The sequence below is a fragment of the Neopsephotus bourkii genome, unplaced genomic scaffold (assembly GCF_033783945.1).
Source record: "Neopsephotus bourkii isolate Nb327-2 ecotype Australia unplaced genomic scaffold, CSIRO-AGI_Nbou_v1 NB_1441, whole genome shotgun sequence".
NCBI lineage: Eukaryota > Metazoa > Chordata > Aves > Psittaciformes > Psittacidae > Neopsephotus > Neopsephotus bourkii.
Window position 1 is genome coordinate 362,377 of NW_026901918.1, and position 14,870 is coordinate 377,246.

At 34.9% G+C, this 14,870-nt stretch overlaps 1 protein-coding gene across 1 annotated transcript in view; it reads right to left on the bottom strand.

The window, feature by feature from the left end:
* The window catches only part of SPTLC1 (serine palmitoyltransferase long chain base subunit 1), a 33,326-nt gene that overhangs the window by 5,485 nt on the left and 12,971 nt on the right, over positions 1-14,870 (bottom strand). Inside the window, exons 4-12 of the mRNA XM_061368681.1 lie at positions 13,838-13,931; positions 13,294-13,366; positions 9,113-9,245; positions 7,287-7,416; positions 5,497-5,586; positions 4,349-4,456; positions 2,840-2,935; positions 2,438-2,534; positions 1,335-1,389 (exon numbers count right to left, since the gene is read on the bottom strand). Of these exons, the coding sequence (XP_061224665.1) occupies positions 1,335-1,389; positions 2,438-2,534; positions 2,840-2,935; positions 4,349-4,456; positions 5,497-5,586; positions 7,287-7,416; positions 9,113-9,245; positions 13,294-13,366; positions 13,838-13,931 (876 nt within the window). The remainder of the gene's footprint in view (positions 1-1,334; positions 1,390-2,437; positions 2,535-2,839; positions 2,936-4,348; positions 4,457-5,496; positions 5,587-7,286; positions 7,417-9,112; positions 9,246-13,293; positions 13,367-13,837; positions 13,932-14,870) is intronic.

Below are 14,870 nucleotides of genomic sequence, written 5' to 3' on the forward strand. Positions count from 1 at the left end.
ATAGAAAACTACCAGCCATGGCTTATTTGCTTCTGTTTTGCAGTGAATATTAACAAGTAAAAGGTTGATGATTTTTCCTTACATTCTTTCCTTGTATTTTAAGCATATTTGTAAAATGATACCTAAAAAACGAGTTAGAGAAGGATGTTATAAATTTTCTCCTTTGAGCTCAATCATAACATTCCATTACTAGAAAGAAAAGGCACTAACAGTTTTTAAGTTGCTCCAAAATTTTAAATTTCAAGCATAGAAGCATCTGGGTATTTCTGACCTGAAAGCCCATGCATTTTAAAACCATGTTGAAACACAACACAGCCAAAGGAAACAAGGATTAGTTATGGTAGGATTATTCCAAAGAAGTCGAATATAGCTAAAGTTCTAACATAAAACATCAGCTAAGCAGGATATCACTTATTTGAAGTAATGAGCAACTTACAGTGAATAACTAAGTTATTAATACCACAAAAAACACCTAGTACAATCAATCATGCATTACAGATTTTACATATGTTTAGATGTCATTCATTTCTGCAATATGTAACAGAAAACTGTTGAAGAAAATTGTAACATACCAGCTAACATACCTATTAAACAGTTGTTGAAATGTCATAGTAATTTCTATATCTTTTTAGTATCAAAACCTGACAGAAAAAAGCAATTACTCAATATAGACATATTTTAAGAGGGACAGTGTTAGTAAATTTTAAACAGAGTCCTTATTTTTCAGATAAATTCTAGCAATCTTCTATGTGCCCCCAGAACTATGGATGCTTCTATTACTATTTAGCAGTCTAGTTTTATATGCAAGAACAGTATTGTGTTAAAAGGTGACTGCAAGGTATGCCGAGTTGTCTGAAAGAGTATCTGCTAAGCTATATCCCAAGTGCTTTTACTTGGAATTTTTTTTTTTCAAAATGGTTATCAACACTTCATACCATTGAAAGGTATCACATTCTTCTAAAGACTTAAATGTATAATGGCTTCCAATCATCCTCACTAGCGTGAAGGTGTAATCTGATTTCATCTGTAAAGGGATTTTTAAAACTTGGACACCTGTTAGTAGCATAACAGAGACAACTAGAAAAGGATTATTTTCTTCCTTTAATATATCTATAATTTAGTGTACATATCCCAGTCCAAGTATCTGTAAAACCAGAAACAGATTTGGTCAAGGAGAGTTCTTTAAAAAGTTCGTATTATGAAGGCCTGGTCAAAATCAACAACAGCCAAAAAACCCACCCCAAAACAAGACACCCCAAAAACCAAACCAAACCAAAAAACAAAAAACCAAAACCCCACTAACAAAAAAACTCAACCCAAAATAACACACTTACCCCTGTAAAGCTTTGTGAATTCGTTCACATTTAGCCCGGAGAGTCTGAAAAATATCTACACACACGAAAACAAACCAAAAAAACAAACCAAACCAAAAACAAAGAAAAAAGGAAAAGCTTAGCGATCTTATTTTTACTTTTACATTTCTGTAAGCCTATGACTTCAAGAAAAAGCATTTGGAAGGAAAACTAAGAGACACACATCTATTGAAGTACTAAGTCTCTCCACGACTCTTCACAATGTTTCCGATTCCCAATTCTGCCAGGAAATGACAGGCTTTTAAGATGTGACAAATGCGTACTTACCCTTTATCTCATTACTCCAGCTGCACTGGTTCATGATCATATGGAAAGGATGACACAAACACTTGGTAATGGGATTGAAATGCAAGGTCCAATTTACTTACATCTACAAAATATCTACAGGCATGCTGTCTCTGGTCCTTTCACCAAGTCACTGCAGAATTATCAACAGGAAGCTCTGACTCCTGGATCTGCAAACTTTGGTTCTGTTTCTTAGTAAAGGTTGACCCTTCACTACAGCTAACAGTCCTCTAACTTACTCTTATTATTTTTTTCTTGCTTCTGTTTAATTCAGAGGATTACGCGTGGGCTACCCAGTAGATTTTATTTATTTGTGACAAATTAAGTACTCCATCTCTCTGCAGATGTGCTACAACCTGTTGATGCTACTGAAGATGAAATATATGGAAATATATTGCCATTTGTTTATCTTTAACCTTTCCTAACTCCCTTTGTCTTGGGGGAATTTTCTCTCAAAGAAACAGCATATCACTAGTCTATAAAGCAGAATTATAATGTCCTATCTTCTTAGTGAAACCCATCTCTGTCCCTCCTAACCCCAAATATCTTGCTCATTTTCAGCTAAAAAAAAGGTAAGGGCACTGAACGCTGAAGAAGAGTAGGATGGGAAATTATATGTAGAAAAGAAAAAATAAAACCCATGCATGTAAAATTAATTAGCTGGAAAGAGAGAGAACTTAAATGAGTAAGAGGCTAAGGACTCACACCAGGGAAAAATATGAGTTATTAATTATGAATGAAAGAAGACTGAAGAATAATATTTTTCCTGAATTAAATACCTGGATTATCTTCCATAATGTTCAGAGCCTCAATAGCAGCTGCAGCTAACAAAGGAGGTAGGGATGCAGAGAAGCAGTAGCCTTGACCAGACAATCGCTGAAGAAGAGGGAGGGGAAAGAGGAAGAGGAAAAAAGAATTTACTTTTTTTTGTTTACAGCAGTATAGATAATGCTTCAAAAGTTAATTCACATCCATGTAAACAACCTCTACTTCACACTTACAGGTTCACTGAAGGATTTAAAAGTAACTTTCTAATTCATCTACAGTATTCCACAGAATTAGACAGTTTCTGATGGAACAAAATACTGCATAACAGTTCTTGTAAACAGAAATCAGATATATTTATTAATATCAAAGTAACTAATCCTGTCACACCATGTAAAAATTAAGGCTTGGCTTACCTGATGGTCAATAATAAAAGATCTTCCACAGCAAAATCCTCCAATAGAAGCCAGTGAATTTTCCATGTTTGCACTAATAAGATCTATATCATCGATCTGCCAGTTAAATCAACAAGTTATTAATGATTATATCAGGGCTATAAGATAAATTTAGTAAAGGTGTATCTTGTCTCATATTATCATGAATAATAGAGAAGATAATTTAAATATCACATATTAAAATAAAACTACATTTGAAATAATTTTAAGCAAACCAAAAGAACTTTAGAAATTGAAGTTTATGAATCTGTAGATAATTTTAACAGGGTCACTCTTTTCCAGGCATTTTAATGTGAAGTAAACAAATGGAAAAAATATATACTGCTGAGAATTCCTCAAAGCACTCAGTGTGACAGCGCCATTTAAGAATGTAAGTAGTCTTACTGCAGTCAGCATGAGTTAGAATGTGATTAACACTGAGCATAAGCCTAGTTAAATCAGAGTTTGACCCTTAGAGACACAACTGTCTTATTTCACTTGTTGATTGCAAACATTTTTTGCCAGGGTCAGTAATGCACACTGATGACCACTGCTACAAATTCCCATGTTGAGCAGGCAACACTGAAAGATTATGCTTGTAAATTCTTGTAAATTAATTTAACACATAAGCCAATTAATCAGATAGTACTTGGCAAGCGTCACACCAATACTGTTTGTTTCCTTTTCTAAAGCTCTCTCTCTTTTCCACGTTTGGTATTATTTTCCACGTTTGGTATTAAGATACTTAAAGTGAAAACAGTTGAAGACAGGGAAAGATGGAATGAATTCCTCAGAATTTGATATTTCACTTCCAAGCTGAACTCAAGACACTGTTAGAATGTAGTGAGAGATGCTCCACGCTAAGACACTGGCAACCAGAAGAGCACTTCATCCTTCTACAGCACAGGTGGCTGTGGTAATCAATGACCACAAGGGTACTGTTCTGGATTTCCAAAGTACTCCTCAGCTGAATCAACACCATAAATGGTAGGCTCTTGGAAAAATAGTCTAGCTTAATCTGTAGGTAAAGTATTAAAGCAGTGCCTTTGAAAGGACCATTAAAAGCTTTATCCCATTTTTTTCCCCACTGGAGTAAAGGGCAGTGGAGCACAGTAGGCTGGCTATACACTGATATTCTTCTGACTTACTCCTAGTCCCCAAATATTTGTTTGTAAGCATGTCACTTTTAGGTTAATACTGGATAATACTGCAAACATCATCCCACCGAGTGTCCCAAAGAGAGATAAAATTACACACTGTGAAAATCCTTTAGTTATCTTCTCACTAAAGATAAATAAAATCATTCCATGTATGCAAGAGAAATAAAAGTGCAAAGACCTGAATGCTTTAAGCCTGATAAAGAAAAGTATGTTTAAATTTCTATCGTATGCTAGTAAACACTGTTAATGCACAGGCACAAGAAATCAATTGTGTAATTTGTTTCTGTACAAGTGTCTTGTTTATAATAAAACTCACAAAAAAGGCACTTACATTTATTCCAAAGTGTTCAGTAATTCCTCTTCCATGTTCTCCAAGGACTCCAAACGAAAGACTTTCCTCCAAAAATATTCTAACTTTGTATTTATACTTCAATTTTATCTAAACCAGAGCAAATGATATAAAATACAAGTCAAACCAATCAGAATTCAGTAACAAAATTGGTGGGAGAGATAAGATAAAGACAGGCAAGTACAGTATCCTGCAGACTGCAAAAATGTCAGCTCTAGAGTTGTATTCTGTTGTGAAGACACTTTAAAAGCCTTCAAAATTCTCCCAGCATGTAAGACCAGAGCAAATTTCATAAATGTTCTTTTTTTTTTTTTTAATTTTTTTTTAAACTAGGCTATCAAGTACTTTCAAGATGATCAAAGAATTATAGAATACTTAGGGTTGGAAAAGACCTTAAGATCATCTAGTTTTAACCCCTCTGCCATGGGCAGGGACATCTCACACTAAAACCATGTCACTCACAGCTCTGCCCAACCTGGTCTTGAACACTGCCAGGGATGGAGAACATACAGCTTCCTTGGGCAACCCATTCCAGTGCCTCACCATCCTCACAGTAAAGAACTTCTTCCTTATATCTAAGCTCAACTTCCCCTGTTTAACTTTAAATCCATTATCCCTTGTGCTATCATTACAGTCCCTAATGAAGAGTCCCTCCCCAACATCCTTGCAGGCACCCTTCAGATACTGGAAGGCTGCTATGAGGTCTCCACGCAGCCTTCTCTCCTCCAGGCTGAACAGACCCAACTTTCTCAGCCCATTTTCATATGGGAGGTGCTTCAGCCCCTTTATCATCCTTGTGACCTTCCTCTGGACTTGCTCCAACAGCTCCATAGCATTTTTCCCATTATCCAATAGATAGCCAGCACAAAATGACAGTTCATTTGCAAGTCTCAGTAGATACGCCATCATGTATCCCATCAGGATCCCAATCCTGATCAGAAGTTTCAAAACAATGCAAGATTTGGGAACACCATTTCATTCATGAATGTTTGAGGAAACAAAAAGGTAAACCAAAAATAAAAAACCTGCATGCAGATCTTTTCACAGTACGCTTAACTACATGCAAATACTATTCCATTAGCTGCATGTTTTCAGACACAGAGTTTTAAAGGCAAGCTGAAACCACTTACCAATTCCGGAAGAGGGCAAATGTCTCCTGTGTTCATATACAATCCTTCCACTACAATAAACCTTCGAGTTACACGGGCCTTACGAGGATTCTTGAGAAAAATATAAGGTTTCAGTTCATATCAACTGTTACTAACATGAAAAGCACTGATGATTTTTTGATGGGGAAGGGCATGAATGACAAGGGAAGGAAGATATTGTCTCTTTTTCAAGTAAGCATTTACTTTAGTTTAAACTTAGTATTTATCATTTGCAACTGTCCTGGGTTTAGCAGTAGCAGTGCTAAACCCAGGACAGTAACAAAACTTGAAATGTCTTATTTGTCTAGTTTATTTTGTAATAAAGTTTTTGACTCTTGCAAGAGATTTATGATGTCTTGTTTTGCAACAGACCAGAACCAATTCATTTCAATTTTATGAATAAAATACAAACAATACAACTATATAACAACTACTAACAAATCTTGGATCCTATTATATTCAACATTAGCCTGAGCATTTAGAAGGCTTTTCAACAAGTGCACCAGGGTACTCAATGCAGCATAAAGCTCTGTAGTAGTGCCTTCAGAAAATACAATCCAAAAATATTCATAACATTCAAGTTACAATCTCCTTCTCTGATGTCTAGCCAGTGTAGACTGTAAGAATACCCTGTACTGGTTTCTGTCTAAACTTCAGTGGTATGACTGGAGTTTTGTTGTTTTAGAATGCTATTCCCCTGGCATTTACTTTAAACTTCCTGATATCTTCTGATCAAGGATATTTTTATGCTTCTTACCCTTTTAGTTCTTGTAAAAAGATTCAGAGAACATCTATTTGACATTTCTAAGTGACAGGCAAAAAAACCAGGCACAGTCCATTCCACAAGTTGGATGAACTCTGGTGGTAACATCTACTCCTCCTAGTCTTAGTTAAACACACATGGTGTATATTAAGCTCTTGGCCACCAACTTTATATTCACATTCAGCTAATTACAATAAGAAACTTTAACCATGTAGCTAAATCAAAGCACTCTGCTCTAACAAATCAAATGTGTTACACAAATTGCACCACTAGTCTGTCAGCCACATCTGAAAACTCATATAAAGAGTATCTGACAACATGTATTTTCCATGAAGGTATGTTAACTAGTATATATACATTTAATATTAATCAGATCCATTACTGATTTAGACTGATATTAAGCTGACTGGCTTATAATTATGCAGTTTATCTACTTTACCTTTTGCATCAGCTTTCTTCCAATTGTTTGTTAATTTTCCAGCATACGGCAAGCAAAGCACATAGTGATGATTCTTTTAAAATTCGTTAGCTGCTTTCGGATACCCTTTTGTACTACTCTCAGAATGAGAAGCTAGCCAAACTCACCCAAATGTTTCAAGAGAGAGAAAATCTTAAGAGTTGAATGCAAGACAGAGGAAGAATTTAAGCCAGGGGAAAAAAAACCCAACAAACCACGTTGATTCTCTAAATGAAAGGGTTAGGACTAGTCACTTTTGTGTTGATTTATAGTGTGGCATTTGAACTGATAATAGTATTTAACAGTATTATCTGCACATAAAGATATTCCACAAATGCTCAATTCCATTGGATATGCAGACAAATGCAAATAAATAAATATTTTAAAAAATATCTATCTTATTTACATAAGCAATATTAATTCCTCAATAGAGATTCATGAAAACTAAATAACTGCCTACAAGCACTGCATCCACTGAATTACACAACTCAGTTAAAAAATGGGAGGTGTGTGGCACAAAAGAGTACAAATATTTCTTCAAAGGAATGGTACCTTTTGATCTTCAGTCTCTTGTTCTTTCAACAGTCGCTCAAGGTCAGCCATATCATTATGCTTAAATAACTTGATGTTACTACGAGATGCTTGTAATCCCTTCTGAATAGCAAAGCAAGCAGCTTCATCTCTGTAAATACAACAAGCCCTTTTAAGTTTGCACTTGGTTTAACAATTATTCAAAGAAAGCTAGCTATAAGGACTGTTCTGCTTCTGAGCAGATAGCTGTATTCAGCTGTAGTTAAAACTAGGTTTATTCATAAAATCACATTGAAGAATCATATTTTATTTACATTTTGAAAACTCATTTTCAAAACTTCTCAACCTAAGTACTACAGCCACTAAAAGCAAGCCAACAGTTTGGGGTTTTTTTTAAGTGTACAGTGGTCCTTTCGCTTGCATGTGACAGCAGTCTACCTGAGCACAGCATTCCATGCATCAGCTATAATACCATGGTAATCACACCAGAAACGTCTCACTGAATTTACTCTGGGTCTTAGAAAAAAGCGCAGATGTGCCTGTAACACTTATAGTGGTCCTCCACATACTGAAAAGCTGCTTTTTAATATGCTTTGGGAATTACTAACTCACTGTTCAAAAAACTGCTAGTTTTAAGTACTGGAAAAGCAAAACTCTGAAAATGATGGGGTATGCAATTTCATAACTGTTTAAACTTGAGTAATCTTTTAAAAGCGGCAAGTAAATAAAAACCTCTTGCACATGCTAAGTGCAGTATTCAACCAAGTTGCTTTTAAATATGGGAGGATCTTTTGTCATTGTAAAGCTGAAACTGTACACTGGCATCTTTGAACAGTGAGCAAAACCCTGTCAGTTCAGCTCAATAAAACTGATCTCGAAAATGCCCAAAGATGACCAAAAACTATGATAGGAGTTATGAAAGAACTTCTATAATGAAGTCAAATAGGCTGCAAGCCTTACACTTGGAAAAAAGAGGGCACTGAAAAAGATTTTGGCAGACAAACAGAAAATTATCAGTGTGTTGTGGCTTAACCCCAGCAGGCAGCTAAGCCCCATACAACCACTCACTCCTCCCATGGATAAGTTGCATCAATTCAGTCTAAAAATCAAATGGATCAACTGAAATGAGTAGGTGTTATGTTCAAAACAGGTATTTCTATATATTTTTTCATAAAATGTTCAAGGTAACTGTGAAGGTGCATGTCATAAAGCACAGTGAATATTAGATTTACAAAGGTACTGGAATGCTTAAGAAAAATCCACTTAACTACCACTGAATCCAAACCCTCCTTTTTTGGCTCAGAAAGTTTTGAGTATTGTTACATTGTTTCTCTTAGGTTTTTAATCTTCCCTAGACAAACTCCGACTCTAGTTCTCAGTGTCCAGCTACCAGGCTTTCTGATTCCTTAATTTGACCCTGCATGGCTATTCTTTTGTTAAAAATGTTAATATGTATTGATACTTATTGAACTATCTGTTGCAAATATGCATGAGTGGAACAACTGTCCTGCAAGAATGGTTAAAAGCCAGCGGTAAACAGGAGAGAAACCAACCCGTTTCTTGCAAAAAAACCTACATATTAGGCTTCTGTTAGTTCCTGCATGCACAAGTTTGTGGTTTTGTTTTTTTCAGTTTAGTGCCCATGTCCACTTTTCCATGATAAAAACAGTAACTGATTTGGTTCAGAGTACTTGGCAAAGAGAAATATTGGAGCGTTGTGCAGCAAAATTCTTTGTCAACACCAGCATTATTTTTTAAATAGTTAATATGATTAACAATAATGAAAAAGAAAAATCTAAGGGAAAACTCCTTAATCCAGAATTTCCCAAATAGAAAATAATACTTACACAAACACAATGTCCCCTCTTTTTGAATATGCAGGAATAGCACTAGCAATTGTCGCAAATCCATAAGAGTATATAATAGCTTCCTCTGTCCTCATGAATTTTGCTAGTCGTTCTTCTAATTCCAAGTGCACATCTGAGTGAAAAATTGAAAATATCTGAGATAGTTTACTTGCTTTCATATCAGAAAAATTATCATTGCTTTCAGCAATCATCCAACTGAAGCAAACAGAATGTTTATTTGTAGGAAGAGTATTACATCAAGTAACTTCCCCAAAACCAGCTGCAATCAATCCAGCCTTGAACTGACAAGTAATCTGGTATTGATCAGAAGCTCTGATAGATTTTAAAATATTTACATAATATGGTTCTCATGTTCTTATGCCATGGCAATTAAAATCTATTTAGGATGAGACCACAGGTAAATGATGCAGTGTTCCTGTACTTTGACTAGGGAGCAGAGTTCCTACAGTCAGACAACAAATAGCCACGTAATTTATAGCAATTAATGAGGTCCTGTTGGCAGACTGTCAGTTCTTCCAAGCTGGTATTTCCACTGTATATAGCACAGCTATAATTATAACAGAAAACTGCTCTTGTCAGGCTACAAGCACATACCATCTCCTGAATGCACTTCAGCCAACTGAAAGGTCACCATCTGCATGCCAGTGATTACTCACGCTTAAGATAAATTGACACAATTACACACACAAGCATTTTCCAAACTAAGTCAGTCAGTGATCCATGTCAGAAACAAAACACCACTAAATCAAAAGATTAAGAAGGGCAATACCACAGAGCGAGTGGATTGTTCCTGCAGAAAGGTGACCACAGCATTAAGTATTCTGTCTTAGCAAAATAACCTGTATCAGGTCAACTGTTAATTTAATCATGTAGCTCATCACTACCTGCTTCTGCTAGCAAATGTTAGTCAGAATTATGCCTTTTATCAACTGGAAATAAGAATAAAAGGCAAGCAGGGGTCCTTAGTATGTTGAAACATCATCATTGGCAAAATTACCTTCATAGAGTTATTGAAAGTACACTGGAACTAAAATCAGATGAGGCAACATCAGTTAAAAATACAGATTCTTCAACAGCCTATAAGGCACAGTTACATCAATGTTGCTATTTCTGTCCAGGTACCAACAGCAAGGTTGTAGGAAGGGCTTTGTAAAAATCTTAACTTTGTCAAACATCTAGAATAACCTTTCCCCAGAAAAGCACATCTACCCAATTCATGTATTTATACAATAAAACCAAAAGGTATGTCTTCAAACTACAGTCTCCCAATTCAGTCAATAGTAATTTTATCTTGAGACTGCAAGCTATAAATCTTCAACAATCCTTTCCTAATATTTACCTGAGCATCAAAACAAACAAACAAAAAAAAAGGAACGGAAACAAATTATTTGGTTTTCCACTAGTTTTAAATGGAAACAAAAAATTTAATCACTTATTAGTTGAAAAGTTTCCTTTTGCTATCTGTTGATACCTAGTGGGGAAAAATGCTTTGTTTGCATGTAAAAAAAAAATGTACATATTTTAATTAAAAAAATAAAAAAAAAGATTATGAGATCACTGCAGTTAAATGAAAACCCCGAGTTTCACTGAACTCAGCAGCAACCAGTATTACAATGAGCCAGGTTTAAGTAAAAACAGTAGGCAAATGAGATACTGTCAGTAACAATCAGTTAACAAATATAATCAGATCTGTGTGATGCAAAAAAAATTTTCAAGCCTAGTAATTTTTGCCAAGGGCAAGAATATTTACATTCAGAATTGACATACAGCATACAGAAATCTGATACATCATTACATAAGGTAATGAATGCTTCATATAATTGTGAGGTTGAAAAGCTTAAGACAGTATTAAACTTCACAAAATTAAAGCTTCACTACCATTCCACTGTGATAAAAACAGAGTACTACCTCACTCTCCTTGTCTTTATTGCAGTGTTTTGCTTTAGTCTGGTTACAACACTTGAGTTAGCTTAGCTTTAAGTGAAAGCCAAAAACACTACCTAGAGTACATTTGCACAGAGGAGAATATGATTGGAACAGCTTTCTACATACTTAGGAAACCTTAATAAAGCTATTATTATCAGCAACTTTATGAATGCCAGTTCAGTGCCCAACACGTGCTCACATGCAAATCCAAAGCAAGAAACAAAACAAGAACTGAGACCAAATCCCACATCATCATTTAACTATTTTATCAGGTAGCCAGTCCCAGTCTTCACAGTAGTACTGAAATTGTGGCTGTTAGGCAATCAACAACAGCCTTAAAAGCCCCCACCATCAAAACAGCGATACACTCCTCAGCTGTCATCATGGAGAAAATAACTTTAAGGTTCAGTTACGTGTGAATATACTAGTATTTCAAGCTTATCATAGGATAAAGGCATTCTCTTTTCAAGGGATACAGCACAAAGCAAAAATGTCTTGGTAGGGACTTACTAAAGCTACAAAATTCCTTCAAACAGGCAGAGATATGAAGAATCAAGTCTCCATACAAAATAAATTATAACATGGTACCTAATGTTTCCAAAGAAAGACATCTCTAATATTGATATATCAGCCCCTAAAAGGGGACAGGATAACTGAGTGACAACATTTGACAATTCTCTATTAAAATCTCTATAGTTAAGTAAGAGGAAACTACATAGCTCTTGAACACAACATAACTCATTTACTAAAGTCACAGCACATGAAAATTTGTGTGAAAAGTTTGAGGCATACAACATTACTGATGTAAGAAGTGCATATCAGAGATTCATAATGCTGCAATACTCAAATGTTTAACCTCAAGGGAGAACAGGAGGGCAGTTTGGGATCCAAGAATAGCAGGTGTTTGCCAATTTTCAACCAGTTCTCCACTTGGAGAACTGCTTTCTTCACTAGTGATGTCATGCAGCAATACCACAGATTATATGACCTTCTTTGTGAAATGGAGGTTTTACCCCAAAAATTCAGAAGCCAATGAATGCAATGCAAAAGCTATACAGTTTGGATTTTAGGATCAGACCTCCAAAGGCGGCAGAAAACAAAGAATCTCTCACTTAATAGACAAGAAAATTTAACCTGTCTGGTTTGAGTAATTATTAGAAAGAAGCAAAGTTTAATAAAACTTAAAATCAGCCTGGACTCAAAACACAGGAGGCCAGTCCACAAGTTTCTTTGAGCTTGTTAGTGTATTTTGGAGGAATTCCAACAGATCGCTGTGAAACTGATCAGTTCCTAAAAGCTCTCTACTAATAAGGGGCAATCAGAACCTACTTTAGAAATGAGTAATAGTTTTATGCTAATGAACAATCTGCATGATTGCTATCAAAGATTCAACTTTGCTGTGATACATAAACTTCTAACAAATCAAAACAGGTGGAGTTCCTGGTTCATCACTTAAAAGACTAGCTTGACTGAGAAAAGTTCAAGTTAGTCTTGATTTCAAGTCAAGCCTATAGGAAGCTACATCTGTGAAATCATTTGAGCACAAACACACTGTGGATTCCACCTCCTCTGGCAAGATCAGAAAGTCCACAAGATGATGAGTTGATGGTTTTAGCCTACAACTGTGCAGTTATTCATATATTACTCTTTGGTTTCCATACACTATTTCAAAATACCAAATGCCTGTAAAGAACTATTTCTAGAATCTTGGTATTTAACAACTTATACTTCTTAAAAGAATGAAAAAACCCTTAGTAACACCTGTTTGTGTTATAAAATCTCTTAATTACAACTTAAAAGTTGTCAACAAAGGAAAACTTCATTCTGACCACAGCATTAGATAAACTTAACTAATATTTATCATAGAAATCAGACTGCCCTCTTGTGGTCTACTTAGAAAATTATTAATTTATACTTAAATTCACCGTGCATGATTAAATTCTAAAATGTTTATTTTCTCTTTCTACTTTGGTGACCAGAACTAAAACAGATTATATTTAACTTCACAACTCTCCAACACCAGCATTACAAAGAGTAAGGAAACTCATAAAATGAATAAGAAACAAAGCTACTAATAATAAACACTACCAATCCTTAACAATTATAGTCAAAAGTGTGTTAGAGGGTAACTGTTATTCAGAACAACAGAAATTATCTGCTGCTTATATACAGGACTATTTTGGCTGACTTACCAAACCAGTCTGAACACTGTCAGATTAAAGAAAGTTACTCACCAAAAGTACCATAGAATCCTCTAGGTCCACAAGTGCCAACACCGTATTTCTTCAGAGATGCCTGGGCTGCAGTCTTTGAAAGAAAAAGATTACATGAAATACTTATTCCTACACTAAATTTCCAACTCTTCTGTACACTTCATGTGAGAATTTTATACCAATTATCACATATTTTATACCAATCATCATGTAATATGACATGCTTTATATAAAGTATAACAATGAATGGAATTCTATGAACTAATTTAACATTAAAACTACTTTAGACAAGTGTTTAAGCCTGATCCATTGCATTCTGATGGTTAAGGACATTAGATACTAATCTTACTTGATAACTGGTTACTGTGAAGAAAGGACAGATTAAATTTCAGTAAAAAGACAAAATTGACTAGCACAACATTAAAAGGTATATGATCCTCCTTGCTGCTTTACAAGAATACTTCCTTGACAAAGTTGGTGCTTTCTGAAGTCACTCTTCTTTTCAAGATAACACACAAAGTATAAGAGGAATAATTGTACAAATACAGTAACTGGAAGAACTCACCTTAACCTTTTCATTATCCAAAAGTCCAAGAAAGTTAAATGATGCAAAGTTTATACATTCCTTGCCATTAACAGTGATTATATGGGTGGGAGGACTGAAAAAAAATTACAGACCTTTTGTTATGAACATTTGCCATTTTCATGAACAGTCAAACAGTACACTAGTTTCATTTTTCAACAGTAAACAGCACAATGCTTTGTCAAGATGCCCTCTTCACACTTCTTCCTTTGCAGCTGCCGATCAGTATTTAAGTTCAGTGCCATTATTTAAGTTCAGTGCTACTATACTCAGCAAAAAATTTATTCCTGTATTTAAATAAACCATAAACACCTTCCCAAGATGCTTAGTTTTGGGATTCTTTATTGAAAGGATGATTACAGAAGATATATTCTGAAAAGACATATTAAGAGATTTATAAAGCTTCTCCTTTAGAAGCAAAGTGATGCCTATTTTAAAGAAGAAAAACTACAAATAAAAAAGGAAATTTCATTCCTACTTAATTCCATGTTAAAAATTAATTTAAAATTGATCTTTTTGTCACAAAACAAACCCACAATACCAATCTTATACTGAACACAGCTCCTAAAATACAAATACTAGCTGTCAGCAGGCAAAAGTATTGTCTTATCAAGTTTCATATTGTCATCTCAAGTTTCCAATTCTGTTTAATCCATAAGTTTGAATAATTCATGTAATCAGGAAACACAAAGTCTGAAGACACACAATATTCACAAATGAACGACTGCATGATGTATATGAAGCAAAGGGCAGAGAAATTTTCTACCCCAAAAGATTATGATTTAGATAAGCAGTTATTAAAAATCTAAGATAAAAACAGCTATTATGGCAAGCATCTCATCTATCTTAAAAGCAGTTATATACTTCAATACTACAAAATTGAAAGTTTTAATAATTACTCAGTCTCAAAGGTAAGTCAAAGATAAAACTGTACATCTGCCCATTTCTGTATGTGTTGTCAAATACTACAGTTGAAGTCCTATATTATTCCTCAAACTCGAAAATTTCAACAAGC